We start from the raw sequence: 25,065 nt of genomic DNA on the forward strand, positions 1-25,065 counted from the left end.
AGGCTGAAGCTGACCGGTTCTATGAAGGCCTACACCACCTTCTAGAATTAACACCAAAAAATGATGTCCTGATCATCATGGGGGATTGGAATGCTAAAGTAGGAAGCCAAAAGATAACTGGAATAACAGGCAGGTTTGGCCTTGGAGTACAAAATGAAGCAGGGCACAGGCTGGTAGAATTCTGTCAAGAGAATACGATGGTCATAGCAAGCACTCTTTTCCAAAAACCCAAGAGACGACTCTACACATGGACATCACCAGATGGTCAACACAGAAATCAGACTATGTGCTCTGCAGCCAAAGACAGAGAAGCTCTATACAGTCAGTAAAAACTAGACCAGGAGCTGACTGTGGCTCAGATCATGAGCTTCTCATAGCAAAATTTAGGCTTTAATTGAAGAAAGTAGGGAAAAGCACTGGGCCACTCAGGTATGACCTAAAATCATATCCCTGATCAATATACAGTAGAGGTGACAAATAGATTTAAGGAATTAGATCTGATAGACAGAGTGCCTGAAGAACTATGGACGGAGGTTCACAACATTGTACAAGAGATGGCAACTAAAACCATCCCAAAGAAAAAGAAATGCAAGAAAGCAAAATGGCTGTCTGAGGAAGCTTTACAAATAGCTGAGGAAAGAAGGGAAGCAAAAGGCAAGGGAGAAAGAGAAAGATACACCCAAGTGAATGCAGAATTCCAGAGAATAGCTAGAAGAGATAAGAATGCTTCTTAAATGAACAGTGCAAAGAAATAGAAGAAAACAATAGAATAGGGAGGACCAGAGATCTCTTCAAGAAAATGGAGATATGAAGGGAACATTTCATGCAAAGGTGGGCATGATAAAGGACCAAAATGGCAAGGACCTAACAGAGGCAGAAGAGATTAAGAAGAGGTGGCAAGATTACACAGAGGAACTATACAAGAAAGAGCTTAACGTTCCTGATAACCATGATGGGGTGGTCACTGACCTCGAGCCAGACATCCTGGAATGTGAAGTCTGAGCAACAACAAAGCTAGTGGAGGTGACAGTATTCCAGCTGAGCTGTTCAAAATCTTAAAAGACGATGCAGTAAAAGTGCTACACTCATTACGCCAGCAAACTTGGAAAACTCAACAGTGGCCACAGGATTGGAAAAGGTCAGTTTACATTCCGATGGCAAAGAAGGGCAATGCCAAAGAATGTTCAAACTACCGCAACATTGCACTCATTTCACATGCTAGCAAAGTGATGCTCAAAATCCTACAAGCTAGGCTCCAGCAGTATGTGGACCGAGAACTACCAGAAGCACAGGCAGGATTTCAGAGAGGGAGAGGAACTAAAGATCAAATTGCCAACATATGCTGGATCATGGAGAAAGCTAGGAAGTTCCAGAAAAACATCTACTTCTGCTTTATTGACTATGCTAAAGCCTTTGAGTGGATCTCAACAAATTGTGGCAAGTTCTTAAAGAGATGGGAGTACCAGACCATCTTATTTGTCTCTTGAGAAACCTATATGCGGGGCAAGAAGCAACACTGAGAACTGGACATGGAACTACTGATTGGTTCAAAATTGAGAAAGGGGTTTGGCAAGGCTGTATACTGTCACCTTGCCTATTTAACTTATATGCAGAGCACATCATGAGAAAGGCAGGGCTAGATGAATCACCAGTTGGAATTAAGATTGCTGGGAGAAATATCAACAACCTCAGATATGCAGATGATACCACTCTAATGGCAGAAAGTGAAGAGGAACTAAAGAGCCTCTTGATGAGGGTGAAGGAGGAGAGTGCAGAAGTTGGCTTGAAACTCAACATTAAGAAAACTAAGATCATGGCATCCGGTCCTCTCACTTCCTGGCAAATAGATGGGGAAGAAATTGAGGTAGTGACAAATTTTATTTCCCTGGGCTCCAAGATCACCACAGATGGGGACTGCAGCCAAGAAATTAAAAGACGCTTGCTCCTGGGGAGGAAAGCTATGGCAAATCTAGACAGCATACTAAAAAGCAGAGTCATCACCCTGCCCACAAAAGTGCATATTGTCAAGGCTATGGTTTTTCCAGTTGCAATATATGGCAGTGAACGCTGGACCATAAGGAAGGCTGAGCGCTGAAGGATTGAGGCCTATAAATTGTGGTGCTGCAGGAAACTCCTGCGAATCCCTTGGACGGCAAGGCGATCAAACCGGTCAGTTTCAGGTCAGATTCTGAAGATGAAACTCAAATACTTTGGCCGCCTAATGAGAAGAAAGGGCTCCCTGGAGAAGAGCCTAATGTTGGGAACAATAGATGGCAAAAGAAGAAGGGGACGGCAGAGGATGAGGTGGCTAGAAGGAGTCACGGAAGCAGCCGGTGTGAGCTTAGGTGAACTCCAGGGGATGGTGGAGGACAGGAAGGCCTGGAGGAATGTTGTCCATGGGGTCGCGATGGGTCGGACATGACTTTGTGACTAAGAACAACAGTGTCATTCTAAAAACATAAAGTAATTATTTTAACTTAACATCAATAGATTAGAGAATCAACTTTACAATCTACTTTCTTCATAATATTTGCTGGAATTTTTTTGGCTGCTGTTGCAAATAATACATCATGACAGGATAGAGATGTAGACAGATCTAAAAGTAACTACCCCACTCTATTAGTTATTGATTACCAGGTCCACTGAGTCACACAGAAACGTTGTAGGAAAATTGTATAACAAACAGAAGACAAAATGATGGGCTGTGTCAGAAGTCCCTAATATGGCACTCATGAACAGTTCCAAAAGTGCCTGCAAATGGATTCCCAACAAGGAGCTCATCAGCAGCATTTAAAAAAAAAACCCATTTTTGAATACATGTTCATGAATTTGTATGAAATACACAGAGCTTCCAGCAATTTTGCAGAGACATCAAGAAAAGTGGCTCAAACATCCAAATAAACATTCATCTGACATGGGTGCTTATATGTCACCTACCCATATGAGTTGTGTTCCAAGGTGCACCATCTATTGCACTATAAGGGGTGAACATTTATTTTTCCAATTTTGCAAGATCAGTCTTACAGCTGTTCAGAAGGTGCTAAAAATCCATTTTCCCATACACATGTCAATTTATATGCAGCAGATAAATAATTTAAAAGAGGATTTGCAATAATGTTTAAGCCTGTTCCAGTACAAAATGTTTCTGTCCCAAAAAGAAACAATTACCCAAGTATAGGTGCAAAAGATGCATTATGTGTGTTCCAGTGTCAGCAGTTTGCTGAATCAGACAACCCTATATTGTAGTTCAAAAGGCATGACAAACGTTTTTGTTGAGTAAGTTGTCCTAAGATCTACAGATACAACAGACAGTTGTCAAAGCACCAATCTACTGAGTAGGCATTTTGTGGTAGCATCCACGTAATTTTTCAAATTCCAAAATGTGCCTATTGGTCCAAAAAGGTTGGTGACCCTCGAGCTCTGTGCCTCCACTGGTAGACCATCTGTCCTTTAAAGCAGTGATTCCCATGCCCCCAGGAGTACAAGCCAGGACATTTAGGGTTATGCAAAAAAATTGAGTAATGGAGAAAATTCTTTTGCATTTTGAATACAACCTGTTCACATTATTCCATTGCCTTTTAATCCCATTATCGGGTTATTTATTTTCAGTTACAACATATACATTTGAAATAACAGCAACTATAGTAATTACATACATTTTGTTAATGTAAAGGGTACAATTTATGGGAATAGGCTGCCAAGGGTACCCAAGTGAAAAGAGGTTGGGAACCACTGCTTTAAAGGAATATGATGGTACACACCTTGCAATTAAGCAGCTGCCATCTTCTTAATCAAGAGCTATGTTCTGTAGATGCTTTGCAATATGGCGATCTTTATTTTTAGACTGGAGAACTATGAAGGAGAATAATAATTGTTAATAGTTTTACTATACATATGATTGTGTAAACTGTTCACTAAGTACATGTTGGAGGCCGTGCATAGCTATATACTCTATAAGCATCAAATAAGTGTTTTTTTCCGTCTTGACAATTCTTATCTCAACCCCTTTATTTTATTAGCTCATAGCAACATTTCTTTGGGAGTCCTGAATCACCCATCTCCTTTAGTCGCACCAGTACTGACTTGTACCCATATTAACTCTTGATTTGGCAGCAGTCAGACTCTCAACAGAAGTCTTTTTATTCACCCAATATTTTAAAAGTTAAATAATTTTTAAAAATCTTTTTATAACCATCCTTTTTATCTTGGTAATAGTGCATTTTACAGGATTTATTGCTGCTGTACCCTTGGTCTAACTTGAGCATAGCTGTTGTAGGCTCATTATTGTTATTTTATTGGCACACTACTGATTTGTTGTTGCAGTGTGCTTGTGATGTGTCCAGAGATCTGTCTTGGTTAATAGGTGGTTTAGAAATCAATCAAACTAACAAATGAACTGAAAATCAGCTCCTAGTTAAAATGCATTTTTTTAACAAATTCATTCTGCAGCACTTCCAATGAGGCAATATTTTTCAACAGGTGTGAGCATTTTTGTCATAGGACTAGCTGTGAGGATGACCAAAATTACAGGAGTGCACATAATCATGCTCACTGAATGTCAGTGAAGTCAGAAAAAGAGTTACATTGTTGAATCCACTGTGGGGTGAAGAAGCTATCCAGCAGAGCATTTGTTGACCAGTAAAAGGCTTAGCACCTTACTGTCAACAAAGAGTATGTTGATACCCTCAAAGGAACTCTATGACCTATTTGCTGGGCAATTTAAAGATAAAAACACTTGTCTTTGTAGCAATCTGAACATTGAGAAGTCCAACTTACTGAGATATTCAGACAGGTTTCTGGGATAAATTCCAGGTGATGAGGCTTGCTATTGTGGACAAGACATTTGCAGTGATGTGGCCAAGCACACTGACCCATGCTCACCTTGGCTTATTAAGGCTAGCCAGGAAGGTCTGACCCAGTTGGTCTAGGGAGTAGTACATGCATTTTTATATGAAGGAGTGAGGCCAGCCACCCTTGAAAGGGACAACTGTGCAACTGCTCTTGAAAAAGCCCTCCCTCTATCTCAAGGTGCATGAGAGCTACTGTATGATTACAAATACCTCTTTTGGACAAGGTGTTTGAGAGGGCAATGGTGGCCCAGGTACAATGGCTTGAATACAATGAAGTATTTGCACCCATTTCAATATAAGTTCAAGACTACTTTTGAGATGGAATTGGTCTTGGGTCACCCGGATGGGTAATGTTTAGCAGAGGTGGCCGGGAGCGGGGGGATGCATCCATGTTGCTTCTCCTCAATCATTGTGTGACTTATGATACTATTAGTCATGCTATTCTCCTGGTCCAGTTCTGTGAGGCTGGACTGGGGGCACTGTACTGCAGTATTTCTATTCCAACTTGTAGGATTAATTCTATAAAGTAGCATTGGTGGTTGTGTCCTGGTGCCCTGAAAATTGTACTGTGGAAGTACTATGTGGCACAATCCTGTCACCAATGCTTTTACCTTCTAAATTAAGCTATTGAGTGTGATCATTAGGAGATTTGGGACCAGGCGTCATAATGTGGCCATGCATTATCCGGGAAGGAGACTGGTGGGCTGGATGAGAGTGAACCAACTGAAACTGAATCCTGGTAAAGTTGTTATGTACCCTATAGGAACATGGATATAGCTGGAGGTTGTCAAATCTGCAGTTAGTGCAGCATGTGGTGCCTAGATTGGTTACTGGAGTTTCTTACTGCTCATGTATGACTCCTGCGCTCAAGCTCTGCACTGCCAATTCTCTATGAAGCCATGCTCAAAGCTCGCTTACAAAGGTCAGGAACAGGTTATCTGAGAGACCGCTTATTCCCTATAGGCTGCCTCAGTCTTTATGTTCTAAGGCAGAGGGCTCGCTGGCATGGTGCACAGGGGAGCGTTCTCAAGTGTGGCACCCACCACTGGGAATGAGCTCCCCACTGGAATCAAGCATGCATCCTGGCACAGGGTGTTTCTGTGGATGATTAAAGACTCATTTCGTTGGCCAGCTATCTCTCTGCCAGTGAGCACTGTCAACCGTCCAAAGTAATTTTAGATTCAATTTTGTTGTTTTTACTGCCATATTAATGATTTGTTTTATCGTATTTTATCAAGATTTTATACTGTAAAGCACTTTGATATTTTTAAATGAAAAGCAGTACAAATTTTTTTAGATATAAATAAAAATGAAATATTGTCCTTATCCCAAATCTCTAACCCATGACAAATTTGGGAACTGCTTTCCCCAAACATAGCTTTAGAACAGGTCCCACATCTTATCCCTCTTTTTAAAAGACCTTTATACAGAAAATAGTCTGAATTTTAAAAAAAAATGTTTTTAAATAGTGCCAGACACTAAAAGGCGGGTGAGCATACTTGCCCCATCAACTGCAAGGTCTATGAAATGGCTAGCAAGGACTAAAGCCCAATTTTAGCACAGGCCCCACTACTGCTAGCTTTAAAAAATAAAAAATCTACCATTATTCATACAGCTTCAAAATGGGTTTTCCAATTAAGTCTTTTATTAAAAGGTATCCCCAGATATTTGAAAGAGCTAACTGCTGAATGAAATTGACATGTGCTGTCCATTTATGTTTCATAGGAATTTCCCCCCAAAGACCACAATCTTTGTGCTTGAGTCGTTAATGTAATAAGTATGTTCCTTAATACAAAAGAAGCTAAATTTAGCTAACATTCTTTGCAAGACTATTAGATTAATGGACACCAGAAGAAAATCAGCCACTTACATCGGAACTGGAACTTCACTGAATACAGAGGGTGTCTCAGGTTGGGGGAAGGAAAAGTTATCTCTTATACGCCATTGATTTTTTAAAAGAAGTTTAAATAGAAAATGCAACAAAATATACTTGTCTGACCTCCTGCGATGTGTTAGTGCCCTCTGAGAACCAGATAGGCCCCACCCTTACTTATGCAGCATTATTCTTATGCAGCTTTGAACCAACCACAGTAACCTTATGTCAATATTTGTAGCAGAAAGCTTTTCACATAACTAGTAGATGCCTATTTACTGAGTCAAAAGCTAGGGTCAGTAATATAAATGCTGTGAATACCACCATGAGTATTCAAGATTTGGTTTTACCTTTGTTCTCATGAATGCCTGTTTCAGGCCTTTTCACCCTTTTACATGAAAAGCATTTTTTTCTTTTTTGAACAGATTTTTCTGTCCATTACTGAGTCACTAAAGTCTGACTACTTTGCTCTGATATACCTTTTAATCTGTTTTAGGTACAATATTTTTCACAGCCCTTCACTCCTTTGTATACCACATTGATTATAATTATTATTTGTTTTAGAAACAGTAATTACATATGGTCTCAAGATGTTATTTCTTTATGTATTTCTATTATATTTATTTTACTTTCTACACCTTGCTACTACTTAAAGTTTAACATGTTTTCATCTAATATGACAAACCAGTTTCCTGGTCCCCTTTAATTGTTTATTTCAGTCATTTTTTCACCCACCATTGTACCTTCCACAGTATTTTCAAAAGTTATTTGAAATTAACAGCTATGTTGACTTAAGATGCAGGTATCATTATCTCGTTAGTTGTATAACATTTGCCAAGAAAGAAGAAAGTAATATCTAGTCCATTAAAAATGTTCCCCTATCTCAAAAAATATGTAAAATACCTTTCTGAGTTTTCCTTATGACTTCTATTTAGAGAAAATTGCAGACACTTTACAATTATTTTAAACAATGCTTTGACCGCCTTACACTTTTAATTCTGGGAGAACCATTCCTGCACAGAAGTCTATGACAAAACTTCACCTAAATTAGTCCAAACCTAATCATAGAAAGATGTAATAGCCATAATGCAATTATTTAAGCAAGTAAGTTTGCCAACATTTTAACATGAACTGGCATTGAAGGCTTCAGAGGAGAGGGGAAGGGTTAATACTGTAGCTGACAAAATGTCTTGAAGAGCTTCGTAGAGAGATCTGCCTGCCACTATCACTACTTTCAAGGAGTAGACATGCAAGAGATCCCAATGCCACTACAAACAGCGGTCAAAAGGTAACTGCGGTCAAAACTTTGGCAGGAGCCCACCTATTTATATTAAGGGGGAAAGGGGTGGGCCTCCTGCCAAAGTTTTTAGGCTTACTTAGAAGAATGTTCCCAAACTTAGGCACTACACAGGTGCAGCACCCATATGTGTGATGCACGCAGACCACGAAGAAGAACTGCCCTCTTTAAAACCTGATTTGATTTTCGAAACCTGATTTTACCAACTGATTGTATGACCTCAATCTACTATCAACATTCTTTTTCTTTTCCTTCCCCCACCCTCCGGTAACTTGGAATTGTAATGTTGGTCTGTATTTAAGTGTTGTTCACTGCTTTCAGGTTATTCAGCAGCCTATACATTTAAAAATGAATACATACATATTATTAAATTGCATTTTATATCCTGCCTTCTCTCCTCTTGTGAGAAAGCCAATGCAGCTATATTTTATCCTCACAGCAACATGCCTTTGAAGTAAGGTGGTATTTTTAGATGACAATATTTACCTTGATTTTTAATACTGAACAGGGATTGAGCTAGCTTTTAGCAACCCTTCTTCTGGAAAGAAATTATATCAAAAGATTGAAAGTACTGGGAAAATCCATCTACTAATTTCATCATAATCTCAACTTGGCAACATGCTAAGAGTTTATCTGAAGTTTGACGAGTAGGGTGGGTGACATCCAGAGACTGCAGCAAATCAGTAATGGAACTTAAGAGGAAGAAATTAAATTGTTGGATATCTTCATGAATTCCAGCTCTGTCTAGCATTCCTTTTCAGCATGAAAGAAGTCTGCACAAGCAAGTCATCTCCCTGAATAAAACAAGTCCAGGCCTGTCTGAACTTGAACAAATAAGACTCTGGAAACCACATAATAATTTTGACTACAGATTTGCATGAAGGGGGTTAGCATCATGTACGAAGTGGCATTTATAAACTATCTGAGCAAAACATGTCTACAGAAAGATAATACAAGACCACTTGTATATTATAGCGACATGTGTGCCTTTCATACTCGCTAGAAGGTAAATGTACTTTATATTGACTGTTACCCAAGAACAGAGGCAAAAGACCCCTTCTAGACCCAGAGGCCTTATGACTCAGAGTATTATCCGCTATGCCAGTTTTAAGCAAAAATGAAGGAAAATAAATGAACTGTGTAATGGGAGAAGGTAGTGTTTAAAAAATATGTAAAGTCTCAATGGACTTGCAAAACCTGACTTTATTAAAAAACATATCTTTTTTCTCTTCTCTTTCTAAAATTTTTAACAGTTTTATTATCACTTCAATTTTAGATTTTCTTATGCTAGTCTTCTATCTTAAAATCATTTGCAGCTATCATTTGTTAACATGTATTTATTATGTTTGAAAAATTCTTAAAATTTATTCAATAAATTTGACTTGACTTGGATGCCTTCTTGAACTGAAAATGTTAATTGTACAAATACAATCGAGGAAGTCAATATAAAGCCTCTAACACAGGGGTTGAGCAACTTAATTCAGCTCAAGAGCTGAACTTTCAGAGACCTTAGCAAGGCTTGCATTCAAACAACACAGGGCCAAAAGCAAAAAGACTGGAGTCAATTATATACAAAATACCAGCACTTGAAGTTTAAAACTCTTATTATCAGAAGCAAAGCCTTAGGAGAGACATTTCGGCCTTTTAAAATGTGGAAAATACTGTACAAAACTACCAATCAATCCTTGGTGAGGGAAAAGGGAGCAGAACCAGGGGAAGTTGGCGTGGCCATTTGGGGAATCCTGAAATGCCAGATAGAGACCCTGGGGCTTAAGTTCACCATTCCACCTGAAAGGTGATATTAGTCTCTCAATTTTGTAAATCCAAGATTTGGTTTCAGTTAATGAAATTGATTTCTTGCTTACAGTGTAGAACTGACAGGTTTGATGGGAAAATACACTCAGATACAGCAACCAGAGCAATTACTTCAGTAATTTGAGCAATTCCTTCTAAAATCTTGGTAGGAAACTGTTTGGAAAGCCCATACAGGACTCTGTGAGATCTCTCTTGAGTTAAAGAGCAATAGAAATATAAGTACTGTATCTTTTTAAAAAAACTCACAATTCTGGGATAGTTATTCATTAAATATGACAAACTTAAACTGACTGCATATTCAGAAGATATGGAGCATGGCTTTGAATATACTTGGAAATGACCGATTATTACTTACACACCTGTGGAAAGTTATTCCTTATAATTTAAATCCAACACTGAGGTAAAATGTGTACTTCTAGTCACTAGAAAGAAAGAACAGCTTATCTGGACCCATTTCAGTCTGGCTTCAGACCTGGGTATGGCACTGAATCTGCCTTGGTCGCCCTGTATGATGACCTGTGCAGGGAGAGAGACAGGGGGAGTGCGCCCCTGTTAGTTCTCCTGGACCTCTCAGCGGCTTTTGATACCATCGACCATGGTATCCTTCTGAATAGGCTGGCGGGACTGGGAGTTGGAGGCACTGCATGGCGGTGGTTCCGCTCCTATCTCAACGGTCGATTTCAGAAGGTGGTGCTGGGGGACTATGGCTCTGCGCCATGGCAGTTATGCCATGGAGTTCCGCAGGGGTCCATTTTGTTCCCCTTGCTATTCAACATCTACATGAAACCGCTGGGAGAGGTCATCAGGAGGTATGGCTGCGGAATCATCAGTATGCTGATGATACTCAGCTCTACCTCTCGTTTTCCACCAATCCAGGTGAGGCAGTGGCTGTGCTGAACCGGTGCCTGGCCGAGGTAATGGGCTGGATGAGGGCCAATAACTGAAGCTCAATCCAGACAAGACGGAGGTCCTGTTGGTGGGTGGTTCGGGGCTCGGGATGGGGGACTTGGGCCTTGTCCTAAATGGGGTTGCACTCCCTCTGAGGGACAGGGTTGGCAGCTTAGGAGTGCTCCTCGACCCTGAGCTGTCTTTAGAAGTCCAGGTGATGGCGGTGGCAAGGAGCGCTTTCCTTCAGCTTCGGCTGATACATCAGCTACGTCCCTTCCTGGAGAACAATTGCCTGGTGACAGTGACACACGCGTTGGTAACTTCCTGATTAGATTTCTGAAATGCGCTCTACGTGGGGCTACCCTTGAAGACGGTCCAGATACTTCAATTGGTACAGAATAGAGCTGCCAGGCTGCTGACAGGGACTGGGCGTTGTTCTCATATAACCCCAGTTCTCCGTCAGCTCCACTGGCTCCCGATTGAAGTCCGGGCCCAATTCAAGGTGCTGGTTATCACCTATAAAGCCCTCAACAGCTTGGGCCCTGGGTATCTAAAGGAACGCTTGCGTCCATATATGCCCTCCCACCCCTTGAGATCAGCAACAGATGCCCTTCTCCGGGAACCCTCTGTGAATATTAGGAAGGTGAGTACCCGGAGGAGGGCCTTCTCCGCGGTGGCGCCACACCTATGGAATGCGCTCCCCAGAGAGGTCCGCCTGGCACTGTCGTTATTTGTTTTTCGGCGCCAGGCTAAGACCTTTTTATTTAAAAGTTATTTTAAGTGTTAAATTATTATGTAGGATTTTTTAAAAAAATTTAAGCCGAGATGCACCAGGTTTTAATATTTTTAGTGTATAATTTTTGTATGATTTTGTATGTTTTTGTTGTGAGCCGCCCCGAGGCTTTGTTGCAATGGGGGCGGCATAGAAATGTTTTAAATAAATAAATAAATAAATAAATAAATAAATAAATAAATAAATAAAGTGCAGCACGCTTTAAGGGATTAGAATCCTATTCTTATAAAGGTCTCCAGCTTAACTCACAAGTAGTTAAATAAAATAAATATGCAAAAGTTTGTGCATTTCAGATAACTTGTGATTTTCCATAGGAACTGTAGATAAAAGGGATAACAGCATTCCAGCTTCATATGGAGATGTAGATATTCTAGAGCTAGCTAGAAAATTTGCTTGATACCTGTTTGGAAGATGAAAGCATGGAATGCAACTCTGAGTTGTACAAAAATAGTTCTTATCTGAGGACAACCAATTTGGATCTCAACCTGTTACCCAGTAAGTGTTCCAATTTTATAGGTGCTACAAAGAAGCAGCAATCATTTAAACATATATATAGAATTCTGTAACTGGTGACATGTTTAATATGTGGCAGTGTGCATGAATGGATATAAAAGAAATTTCAGCTGTATCCATGTTTATTCTGATTAAGGTCACTTCTGGGCATGAACCATACTTTTGAGTGCCTCTTTTGTTGAGGTAGACCCATTCTTCAATAACACTCCAGAGGGGAGTTTTTAAATTTTTTTTTTCTGCAGGACTTTATAGTTATTTGAAGAAAGATTTCGTAAACCCCCCTAAAAAAAGCTAATCGCTTTTGAAGAATGATTTTGTTCTCCAAAATTCTGACCAAAAGGGGGCCCTGCTTGTTTCTAATATTGCATAAATGTCCTCCTAGCTGTAGCTGAAAGGCCCTAAGAATTTCATCTACGCAGATTTTACTAGAGGGGCATTGAATAGCATAAATCATACAAACTCATAATATAAGTAGTGAATTCTTTAAGGTTTGTTTGTTTATTAATTACAAATATTTATATCCCATCCTTCCAACAAGCACTCAGGATGGCTTACACAATGTAAAATTGCAACAATACAATAACAGATTATGGTGTCACAGTTCTGGAGATGCTGAGCATCTGCAGAATCCAGTTCATGCCTACCTGTCAAACTTCTGGTGTTTGTCCCTCTCTAAGGAAGACAGCCCAGCTTGGGAGAAGTCCATGAGCACTTGCAGACTCTTGGCTGCACTGCCAGGAACCTTTCTCAGATGTCATTCTGGGTAGCCAACTTCCCTCCCACACGCTGCCACTGCCAATGGTGAATGGGACTCCAAAGTGTTTCCTTGTGTGGGACAGCCAGCCACTCAGATTGCCTTATTACTCTTTGCTGTTCTTCTTTGCTTAGCCAGTATCTCACTCCTGGGTCTTTCATGTCCATTCCTGCTGCTGATGTTCCCCACAGTTTTGGGAATACATTGATTTTCTCCTCACTCACATTTATCTCCCTTGTCCTTGGCTCCTTCTCCTCTGTATCAGATATTCTTATATCTTTGTCAAGCTTTTCTGTAGAACTAATGGGCCCAATCTTCACAGACCTTTACACCATTGAAACTTTTAATTATTTAACCTTCCGACACTACCGACCTTCAGTTCCCTCTCTGTGCCCGCCCTGTCCTGCTGCCAGTGAGACTGATGGTCAGGGAGCAGGTGGCTGCCCTTGTGGAAGTGGGGCAGGACTGTGATGAAACTTCCAATAGCAAGCCCTCTCTTCTCAGCCGTGGCAAGGACCCCGAGGGCTGTCCATTGGCTTGCCCGACCAGACACTGAGACCTGCTCTAGAGCTGCTCCCTGCATCTCCTGTGGTTCCATCTGTGAGCCTGCCCTGTCCCCCTGGTATTAAAAGTGGCTGTCAGGGGTGGAGGGGGGCTGCACTTGCAGAAGTGGGGACGGAATGCACCAGGATGTCTGGTGCAAGCCCTCTTCTCCCAGCTGTGGCAAGACCAGCAGACTTGGGCAGTGGCCAAAGGGCACCACCATTCAGAGCCAGTTTAGGGTTGGGTTGGGCCCAGGGGTTTTTTTGGGACTTATGGCTTTGTTCCTGGGAAGGGTTGGGGGTTACTGTTTGGCTTGGGCTGGTGTTGGACTGAGGAGGTCTTTAGTTTTGTACAGTTGTGAAAATGAGATGGAGTTAGCACAGGGTGTGGTTAACAGGCCAGCTTTTTTGTTGCTTGTAAAACATGGATGTATTTTGTTTTTACTAGTACTGTATGTAGGTATGTATGTATGTATTGTAACTTGAATTAAAGAAGGTCCATTCTTAATAACAGAATAGTTCTGCAAACCAAGATATGTATCACTGCAAATGTAAGAGCTTTCCAGTGCTGCTCAACAAAACTGATGGCTTCTAAAATAATTCAAGAACAATATCTATTTCCCTTCCCAATGAGATCTAAGTAATAAATGATATTAGTTGTTATTAGTTCTGCATTTTCTATTCAATAATCTAGACTCAGTCAGCTACATCGCATGATTTGGCTGCAGTTCCAAATTACTGTACAAACACAAAAAACAGGTTGAGGAGGGAGTTGAGAAACAGTCTCTATATTATGTTACAAGAATTTTTATAGGATCACATTATGAATCCTAGTAGGTAGAAAACTGGCATGTGTACCCAAAAGATCAGCACTTTCTGATAACTGTATATTGATCTTGAACTAAAGATTTTTCTCAAGATTCAAAGTATAAAGGGGGGGGGCATGTTTTTCAGGCTATTTCTTTTGCCAATATACCTTTCCATTATGGAGGACCTCTCTAGAATAGTATCTGCCATAGTATTAAGCAGCAGCAGCCAAAATGAAAAATGTCAGCACAATCTTTGCCCCAGTGAGTGTGGGACTCTTTCAAAGTCCTGAAAGTTCCAATCAACAAATTCCAGAAGTGGATTTTCATTTTTAAAGCAAGGAACAAACTTTTGAACAATTCAAAGCTTCCCCACACATGCCTCTTCCTATTTCCCCCAAAAGCCATCCAAGGTTCTGATATTATACTGCTGCTATACCATTTTAAAGAAGTTCTTTATCTGAGCTGAGCCAAATCAATGATCACATGCTTAAAGCAATGCTGGCATAACACTGTACAACCAACACCAAGGTAAAATGAAGACAATCCTTCACCCTCAGTTTGAATGTATTTATTTAAAGCATTTCTACCCTGTTCCTTTACAGAAGTCTCAGGAATTTGCATGAAAAGAGGGAAGGAATTTCTCTGCAATTTTGCACTTTCAGCCACAGGACTATCTTCTATTACGACAAACACTGCATGAATCTTTCCTTCTACCTATGAACATTTTTGGATCCTTTCACAGGCTAAAGGGGCTCTTTCAGAGGAATTTAAGATAATGTTTACAAAATTGTGCTCATCCCTCCACCCTTGTTTCAACCCATAATTTCAATACTTAATAATTCCTGTAAACTGCTTTGCTATCTCACTGGAAACCAGTCCGTGAATCTGTGTAACAATAACTGATACTTCAGAAGAAGGTAGCTTTAAATATACTGCTTCATCTTTCATTTTTCCCTGCTTAAAACCTTGTGAGCCTGAAGTGTATTTATTGTGCTCTATCATTAACATTTATGTAAATCAGGATTATAATTAACAACTTACCTGGCAATTAAAAATTGCCTCCAAACTGCAGCATGAGTTTTGAATGCTGCAGGGATACAGCTACATAGTTGTCTTGCTTTGCTTACTTTATTTTACTGTATTTTTATGCTTTAAAAGTTTATCAGCTTTTCTGCCACAACTCTCACAGTAATGTACTAAATAAAAATAACATTAAAATGAAATTAACAAAGGCAAATTCAGGAGGCAGTCTGAAGCCCAGTATATAATGAGAACAAGGCTTAACTAACCAGTAGCTTATTAAAGTTAACAGAAGACAAAGATTTCTGTATCCACAGTAGCATTGTGTCATTATATATGTATACCACAGTAATGAATGATAAGCAACGCTCAAGCAAATATAGGAGGTGGATCTTTACCCTGTTCAAAATTATTTCCAACAGGATACAACAGTTCAAGGGTACTCCATGGCTTCTGAATAAGTGTTTTTAACATAAACTGAATACATTTTTAAGTGCTGTACAAAGATGAGAAGAGAAGGTCAAGCAGTCAAAAAGATATGACAAGAAACATCATGTAATTTTATGTAATCATGATTACAAACATGATTACATTTAAATATCAGAAATGGTGCATCACTTAGGGGAAGGAATGGTAACTTCCACAGGAAAATGAGAAACCTGCCAGAAAGGACATTAGAGGCAGAGATGTGTTTTTAGTGCTTCCTACAGCAACATAAATTTGGTTGAAAAAAACATGAATGAGACAGGGGCTTTGAAAATAAATGAGACAGAGAATAGATTCTGACTGGCTGGATGCCTGCATTGTCAAGAAACAGAGCAAAGAAGCATTCATACATATGTTTCCTTCTCTGGGATTGTATTTATTTATTTCCTTTTATAGGGAACAATAGCCAAGGGTTTCTGGGAAGTTAACATATGTTAAGAAAGCTTACATATACACATGTGCGATAAAATTAACTTACAACAAGAAAACTACAAGAGCCATTGCAATTGAACCAGCACAGAAGCATAGCAGTGATACAGAATAAAACGCAATACTAAAAAAAAAAAAAAAGTTAAAAAATTAAACAGTTAAAATGCTGGGAGAATGAAAAGGTCTTCACCCGGTGTTGGTACAAATACAAATTAGGTGTCAGGTGAACCTCTTTGGGGAGCTCATTCCACAACTGAGGTGCCATAGTCAAAAACGCCCACCTACTGGTAGCCACCTGCCCCACTTCCTTTGGAAGAGGTTCTCAGGAGGACGACCCCTAAAGAGGACCTCAGGGTCCAGATAGGTAGATATAGGATGGGGTGATCCTTCAGATAACCTGGCCTCAAGCCATTTAGGGCTCTTATTATTAGTACGAACACTCTGACTCAGGTCTGGACTTCAACCAGCAGCCCGTGCAGCTAAAATAGGACTAGTATAATATGTTCTTGTGAGCCACTCCCCATTAACAGTAGAAATGATATCTCAAGGAAGTCCACTGTTTAAAATGGGGGGAATTAAATGTGAGAATCCCAAAATTACAGTTAAATATATTGCTTCCAATTTTAAAACTCCTTTCATCTGCACAAGTCTACTTTATTAGGCATTTGCTATTTAACAACTCCAGAATTTTCATTTATTTTGGTATTGCATAATGTATGGCTCCTTTAAAAAGGCATCACTTACCAGTAACTACTATACTGCTCATGTTAGAGTTCGGGCTATTGAGTACACTGCCTGAAAGAAGCTCGTCAGATCCTCTCTAAGAAGAAAGAAACAGTAAGCAATTTATCATTTAAAAATACAAACATTGATATTAAAAAATATCAGTTTGACAGGACATTTTAAAATAAAAATCTAAAGCAAGCAAACTATTAAAATATTAGCATATTTCCTTCCAGTGCTCTTTTCATGAGAAATTAGGTTTATTTATACGTAGGTTTTCATCCAATCAAGACAATTGCTTAAATGAAAACAGTAATGCACAATTTGTAAATTATTCAATAGCCTACAATAAGATTAAGATCATGTAAGCAATTAAGATGACATCACCTGCAAATGATATCACTAACTTCATAACAGTCAAGGAAGAAACAAACTTCTACACATGTGAAGTCAAGACAATATTTCTAACCGAATTAGCTATTTTTCCTCTGTTTCCTAAATCAGTTTTTTAAAAACCTTTCTCCACTTTTTGGGACATCACCTAGTGGGGTTTGGCAAAAGTGTTCCAGCATGTACCTACTTCTTAGTCTGTAGGTATTAACATTTTATTCATTTCTTGCCCAGCATTGGGGTGGCTTGACACAAGACATGAGGAAATCAGTAGACTAGCATTGGGGAAAGGAAACCTACACAGTGAATCTACTTGGGGCAGGGATGGGGAAGCGGGACAGGACAAAAACAGAGACAGAAAGGAGAGAATATCCACGTGCACATTTTGGGTGTAAGAGAGAATCTTGCTGACCGAGAGAGTAATGCATAAGGCAGAATTTAAGAGATGTGAGCTTGAAATAAAGAAGAGGGCTGATTTTGTGCCTAGGATATTGGTCCCTGCTCTGCTTTGTAGCTAGTATGTTGAACAAGTTGCTTGCCCTTTTAGCCTCTTCAGATTGCCTTTCTGTGAAATGCATGCGTCCACACAACAGTCATTTATGTCTGTTCATTTCCCATCCATTTAGAAGCCATATTCTGATGGTACCCTAGGCACTTTTCACAGAATTAAGGAGCCCTATCCTACAATTTAAAATTTCACTTTTTGGGTATACTAGAGGTCAAGTAGTATCTTCCACACAAAATCCAGTTATCCTTCAAATAACTTAGATTATCACCTGTTAAGGAAAACTGGAAAATAAGGTCAATTTCTTGCAATTCTGTATCAGTAAAAACATTCATAATACACCTTTTAGCCTTCAAAAGAGCTCTCATAAAGATTATAATTTTGAAAATGCATTTTAATACAATACAAATAGAAAGAAATAAATCTTAAAATGAAAACATGAACTTTATCAAACAGGAAGTCCATCCACGCAGACATAATAGCATAGAAGCATTCTTTTCCTTAATTTTTAAATTTGTTATTTGAAGGTAACAATCAGATAATGGCCAAGTCTGCATGAGGAAAAGAAAGCCTCTTTTTCTCTGCCTTGTGTGTGCTGATCACACTCTGTCATATTTCCATATTGTCCAAATTCAGCAAGATGTACAGCAGGGGTGGCTTCCAACCTACCCTACAACCCCTGTCTTGCCCTAGGGTAGTTTGGAAGCCACCCTCATCAGATTTGATCAATACGGCAATCTACACAGCAATCTACAGAGTTGATTAACTATGGAAAAGAGCTGGCTTCCATGATGGCTTCTCCTCCTTCCCCATTTGAGCAAATCCACTCATTAAGTGCATGAAAACATGATTCAAATTATTACTACAAAATAGGTTAAGATGCAATGTTACATGACCATGAAATATTTTCTAATATTCAATGAAATTAAACATTTTTTCCTGTTACAATGCTGGATATTTGTAAGCCTCCTTTTCTCTGGACTTCTTCAGCAAGCCTATTTTGGAAGATTCTAATTTAAAAAAAAAAATGTTGAAATGAGGAGGATATCAACTCCCTCCACAAGTCTTGCCCATATAGTTTTTCTCAAACTAATTAATTCATAACTACTGATTTCATTTGAAATATTTGCTTCTATATCATCAAACAAAATCAAGAAAGGCTCTAACATGATATTAGAAACTATTGTTTGTGTGACTTTACATACCATGTGTGCAAAATATCTGTTCTTCCATCCTTATATTTCCAACAAGGAAATGAGCCAGCAAAAACATCCTATTCACTCTTGCCAGTCTAAGTATCATATGAACATAATTTTGCATTGTATTTCACACAGTGATAGATTTATAAAAGGTTGCTTAACAGCACAGCATATGTTATGCCATTTTGCTGTTGTATTTCTCTACAGATCCTGTTCTTTTCTTCCTATATAAAGCTATTAACAAGTTTTGCCCTCTTTTCAATTCCCTGCAATCTACTAACAGGGGTAAGGAAGTAAATAGGAGCAAAGCTTGATAAAAGTATGTTCATTGCATTACAGATATTACTGCCAGTTATAATAACTTATTTTGCCCCAGTTAATTTTCCCCTTGTATGAAAGAGAAGGATACAACTGATATTGGCTAGATCTTTTATATATATTAACATATAATATTAACACACATATATTATACAGGACATATATTAACATCCAGATAGTCAACAGGCTTATTAGAATCCTGTAAACAAAAATTCAGCCGTAATAAATACAGATTCTTGCCTATTAATTTTATCAATTGAGAATCTGCTATAACTTGAAGAAATTATGGATGTTCAAGCCAAATCAAGACAATCATCCACATACAATATCATTTTATTCTGTGATGTATTTGTCTTTATACCTTCAATTCAAGGTGTTATCCAAATTGCTGCAACAAAAGCAATTGTTACCACCACCACCACCAGAAGAGAAAGAACAGTCCTATCCTATCTAGTTCTTCTCTTTCTCATTAGAAAACGTGACAATTGGCTGTTTAGCATGATTTTGGATCCAATTCAGCAAATAGCACCAGATAAATTTATAAAATGAGGAGATATAAATTATTCAATAGTATGAATGGGAAAAACCTCCATTCAGCACTATCAAACACATTGGCAGCATCCAAAAAGTAGCACAGTTGATACGTTGTTTAACTGAGAATCATTCATAATATTTACAACTTTCCTAATATTTTTGTAATCATTTACCTTTTACAAATCCAGTTTGGTCAGACTAAGTCACAATGATATTAATCTAGCTGCTCTAACACCAGTTAAAATTTTACAATCAGAATTAACCAGAAGGATTGCTCTGTATGATTCAAAAGCAAATAGCCTTAACTCTCAAAGGGCAGTGATCTATTTTAGCTTAGTTCCAACTATAAGGACCTATTCTTTTTACCAACTAATAATCAGAGCTCTTTAAAATGTGTCAGCTCCTGAGCAAACCATTGATAACCACTCAGCTCATGTGTTAGGACTGTGTGATATCTGAATAGTGAGAACCAGAAAGAGTTTCAGCTGCCAAATTTTGCACTAACAGAGTTTCTAGAAACTCTTCAATTCCAGCCCCATACACAACACATTGCAGCAACCTCTATGTGACTGAGTCAAATGTAACTAAAGCAAGGTCCATCTTCTCCAGGATGCAACCTGGTGCACCATCTGAAGCTTGATAAATACAATCCTACCCAAAGCAGCTACCTATATATTCTGGTAAAATATCAACTCCACTGTCTCCAAGATATAAATTTCACCATTCAGAGAGGCTACAATTCCACTCTGGACAAGCTCTATTTTCATTCCAAAATTAGCTTGTCTATTGACCTCAGTACTTTTATTTTGTCTTCATTAAATCTTAGCTTGTTAGCACACATCTCATTGATCTGCAATGATCCGCACTCCAATTCAGGACTTTCTCAATCTCATTTGTATTAGTGGAAAAAGAGGTATTAAAATAGAATCCTGAAGAACAAGCCAGTGGCAATGAGACTAGGCTATAATCTCCCAGCACCACATTCCAGGAACTTCCAATCATTAAGAATCTGGAGGGATTTTTTTTAATCAAGCATTTTAAAAAATTAAATATTTTATATTTTTTCAAAACATTAAAATAGTATTTTTCTATAACTTCTCTAAGAGTACAATTAAATTGCATCATAAAAATGTTATCCTATATGAGACCATAAGTGTAGGGTTATTACCCAGCAATCAAACCATGAAAATGGTTCTGTCCAGCCTAACTAAGCATTTCTTTCTTGAATATTCTAGACTTTTCATATCTCTGAATAAAGTTACATCTTTCTGTGCTTTTGTGATGGTGAAGCCAACCCAAGAAAGGTAATGAAGTTAGTTAAATCAAAGCAGAAGCATAACAGGGCAGATAAAATTGAGGCTTAGAAAAAATTGCCCCCCCCCAGACAAAATGGACCCAAAGCACTATAAATTAGAGTTTTTCATCTCAGTAACTATCAAACCTTGTTTTGACCTCAGTTATAGGCAACTTTGTTTTCTGTGAGCCAAGGCTGATCCAAAATAGAATGAAGCAGAATTGATCAGCACTACTAAAGTGAATTGTCCACTGTACATCTTCCTTTATTCTTATATGAACATTCAACTACTATGCCTAGTTATCTTGGACTATACGCCACTTTATCTGAGGAGATATTATAGGATTTTGCTGTTAATCTAAATCTGTCATGGGTAGTAGTCATGCAAGGTACCCTGTAAGGGAATATTTTAAAGACACTCCCTCTATAAGTAAAAAAGAAAAGTACGCATAATATATACAGAATGAGAAAGAGATTCAAAGTCTGCTTCTACAAATGAAAGTGTAAATAACACTTGATTCAGTTGTAAATTAGCTTGTCTTAGTGGTCAAATTCGTACCATTGCTTAGGAAATATTTATGAAAAAAAGTCTCAATGGGAAACTTAAATTAATTTACTAATTTAATTCAATCTACCTTGTACATGCCCAAAGTCGACATGACATGGTTTATCCATGGAGTGGGCAATTAGTGGCCTTCCAGATTTTTGGGCCTACAAGTTGTGCTGGCCTTAGACTCACTAGCCAAGGATGACAGATTATGGTATCTGTTGACCAAATCATCTGTAGGACCACAAGTTCTCTGTCCCTATCCTAGCCTCATACCAGCCAGACATGGGTACCACAGTTGATGGTATGGAAAGAAGCAGAGATGACTATCAGAATCATTATACTTCTCTGTCTTGTTTCTGGAAAAGGTAACCAACGAAAGTGAAGAGAGCCATTTCAATTTCAAAAGAAAGCTCAAACCTCCAAGAAAACCAGGACTGGTACAGCTTAGAAAAAATAGACTGCTAATAATTATCCAAAACAAAAACCCCAAAGTTTTCGCCACTGCCTCATTCTGTATAGAAGGAACACAGCCCTCTTTTAAGGAACCTTGTACAATGCCCCTACAATCGTCTACAGCCAAGATGGGCAAGCATCTAATAAACAAGGGATTCACCACAGCTCTTCAAATAATTTGTCCATATCTCCAGACTGAAACAAGCCAACATTTATTCAACCAATAGGCTAAGTAGAAACCTCGGGCAACATCAACAGATCCTGTTCTTAATGTGAGACCATGTAGGGAACTGGCTCATTCATTGAAGAACTAGTAATTCAAGATTCTAGATAGTAAATTGAGACAGGTTTACCACCTTCCACCACTAGAGATTACTTCCTTAGCTTCTACTTCTAAAGATGGTATTCAGAGGCATGAACAGAAATATTCTGATCATGATCACTCATGATCTAATAACATCAAGTCTTGATTATTATAGAGTGACTTATATGGGTATCCTTTTGATTAGTGCCAAGGAACTCTAGTAGCCCACTCTACTTTCAAGAACTCAAAGAAGAGCTGGACTTTGTCTCACTTGCAATGGACACTCAAGAAACAAGAGCAATGTGATCTTATCAAAATTCCTTTAAAAAGTTAATAAAACTTAAGCACAAATGAAATACACGATGTAGATCATCTGCTTGGGACATATACTTTTCAACTGTGGATATAACTAGGAACAAGCAGGGGGATTAAATACAAATAAGGCAAAATTACAATTAAATTATGAAGACAAAATAATTTAGAATGCATAGCCTTTTCAATAAAGCAATAACACAAACAGAAATGTATCTCTTCCCACAGGAATCCCATGACATATTACAATGGAAATTTTAAAACAGTCTCTGTGGAAACTTCACATTGATACAATTCATTCTAATGCAATGCTAGGTGACTGTATAGCAGCAGCCTTGTTGTCATAGTGCCAGTATGTAAGACAACAAAAGATAAAATATCCCCCAAACCCTCAATAACTTCACTACTATGTCAATCCTATAACAGGAAAATATAATCTTGAACACATTTTCTAGTTCACAACTTAGAATACTATTATCTATTTTTATTCCACCTTTTAACAGCTTTATACTCTTCAAAGCAACTTACAATAAGAACCATTACAATATGCTAAACTATAAAATATTAATATAAAACAGTAAGAACAATATTAAAAAGGCAATGGGGTTTCCAACTAAAAGAAATCCCTCCTTGGATAGAAATACAGCAATTAAATAGGTCAGACAGCATAAAAAGTCATTAAGGACCCAAAACAACAAAATGGGCTTTTACTCTGGTGTCTTAAACTGAAGCCAGTGTGAGAGCCAGTGTGGTGAGGTGGTTAAGAGCATGGGACTGGGACTCAGATGATCTGGGTTCGAGTCCCCACTCAGCCATGGAGCCAACTGGGTGACTCTGGGCCAGTCACAGACTCTCAGCCCAACCTCTACCTCACAGGGTTGTTGTTGTGGGGATAAGATGGAGGAGGAGATTAAGCTGCCTTGAGCCCTTTGTAGGAAAAAGGCAGGATATAAATCGATAAATAAATAAATGGCTAGTACTTAGACTTCAGCCCCAAAGCAAACCCACAGCCAGCAAAGATGTTTTAGAAGTGATTTATGCTCTCAGCAGTCAATCCCGCTTAACCTGCCCACCATATTCTGTCTTTGTTGTATTTTCAAATACTTTACAATACAGTAGTATTTCCTAGTACTCACTAGAGCAGGGATGACTCTGGACAGACCATTACTCTCTAAGAAAATATGCAGCTGGCAGACTAATTGAAGGTAGTGGAAGGCATTGCAACCGATATCCATCAAGCTAGTAATATCTAGCAGTAAAGTTCTAGAACTATATCTGGTTTGTGATCCTAGTCCTTCAGGGGGAACGCAACACCATTCGAAACAGCTTCTATATAGCTTCCTCAGACTGGCATGTCATTGCCAGCCAACAGAACGACTGTCTTGAGTTTTGGTTTATTAATGTATGAGAGAAGGGCAGAAAAAGATATGTGTCCACATATAGATAGCACTCTACTCCAAAGGAACTCTCCCCAGCAATTTCATGTAGATTTTATAACTTTGTGAAGGGCAATATAGAATCCTGCAGAATGGCCTTAAATGCCATGGTGCTGACCCACAATCTTTGCAAAAGAACAAAATCAACTCCTGTTTTCAATTTATATATACTGAGTATATTTATTCAAGAAGCAAGCAGAGAAGTTCAGAAATGGCTGGTTGCTTTTTTAAAGTGTAATATAAAATCAACTAGTTAAGACTTTACTATCAGGACCCTATATCCTAAGAATAACTTACCAAAGCTGCCTGCTGCTGGGAGGCATTCCAATGTGGAAGAATTTAATATTTACTCTTTGCCAGCCACTTAAAAGCACAGTAAGACTTCGCAAACAAGAGTGTTTCTCTGGGGAGTGCACAAGTTCCAGAAAGGCACTGGAATTCAAACTGAGAAATTAGTGCCAGGAATGTTCTGATGATGTGTCTTCCTGGCAATTCTAGCAAGTACATATTAACACAAGTTAGGGGTGGGGATGAAGTCAAGCCTTGAGCAACACTGATTTTGATACCCAAAGAATTCCAGGTACATCCATACAGCAGAGACATCACTAGCATAGAAAAGGGGAAATGCTGGGTTTGACAAAATGGATATTTGAAACAACTAGAGATAGACCAGGCTTGTTCACAGAACTGTTTAACCAAACTGATCTATAAAACTTAAACTGTGGATAAACTAAAAAGTATCAGAGACACAATACCCATACATAATCCCCATGGATTTTTCTACCTTAAATTCAAAACACACTTGCAGTAAAAATTTCCAAGCATAAGATCATCTCAAGTTAAATAAGAAATGGTGTGATAAGCCTATTAATGATTAAAACCGTTTCAAAACATTAAGGCACAATGGTACAGGAAGACCAAAAATATCAGCAAGAAATTCAGCCCTCTTTTTTCAAGGTTACCAGAAACAAAAGAGCA

General features: G+C 38.7%; 1 protein-coding gene across 6 annotated transcripts in view; it reads right to left on the reverse strand.

Moving 5' to 3' along the window:
* PTBP2 (polypyrimidine tract binding protein 2) overlaps positions 1–25,065 on the reverse strand; it is an 83,959-nt gene that overhangs the window by 43,773 nt on the left and 15,121 nt on the right. For 5 of the 6 annotated variants that reach the window (XM_044432602.1, XM_044432601.1, XM_044432600.1 and 2 more), the window contains one exon: positions 16,814–16,889. The exons of the other annotated variant lie outside the window; for it this stretch is intronic. In XM_044432602.1, the coding sequence (XP_044288537.1) occupies positions 16,814–16,889 (76 nt within the window). The remainder of the gene's footprint in view (positions 1–16,813; positions 16,890–25,065) is intronic. 6 annotated transcript variants of the gene reach the window in all.

Source organism: Varanus komodoensis, unplaced genomic scaffold, assembly GCF_004798865.1.
Source record: "Varanus komodoensis strain SLA01 unplaced genomic scaffold, ASM479886v1 scaffold24, whole genome shotgun sequence".
Classification (NCBI taxonomy): domain Eukaryota; kingdom Metazoa; phylum Chordata; class Lepidosauria; order Squamata; family Varanidae; genus Varanus; species Varanus komodoensis.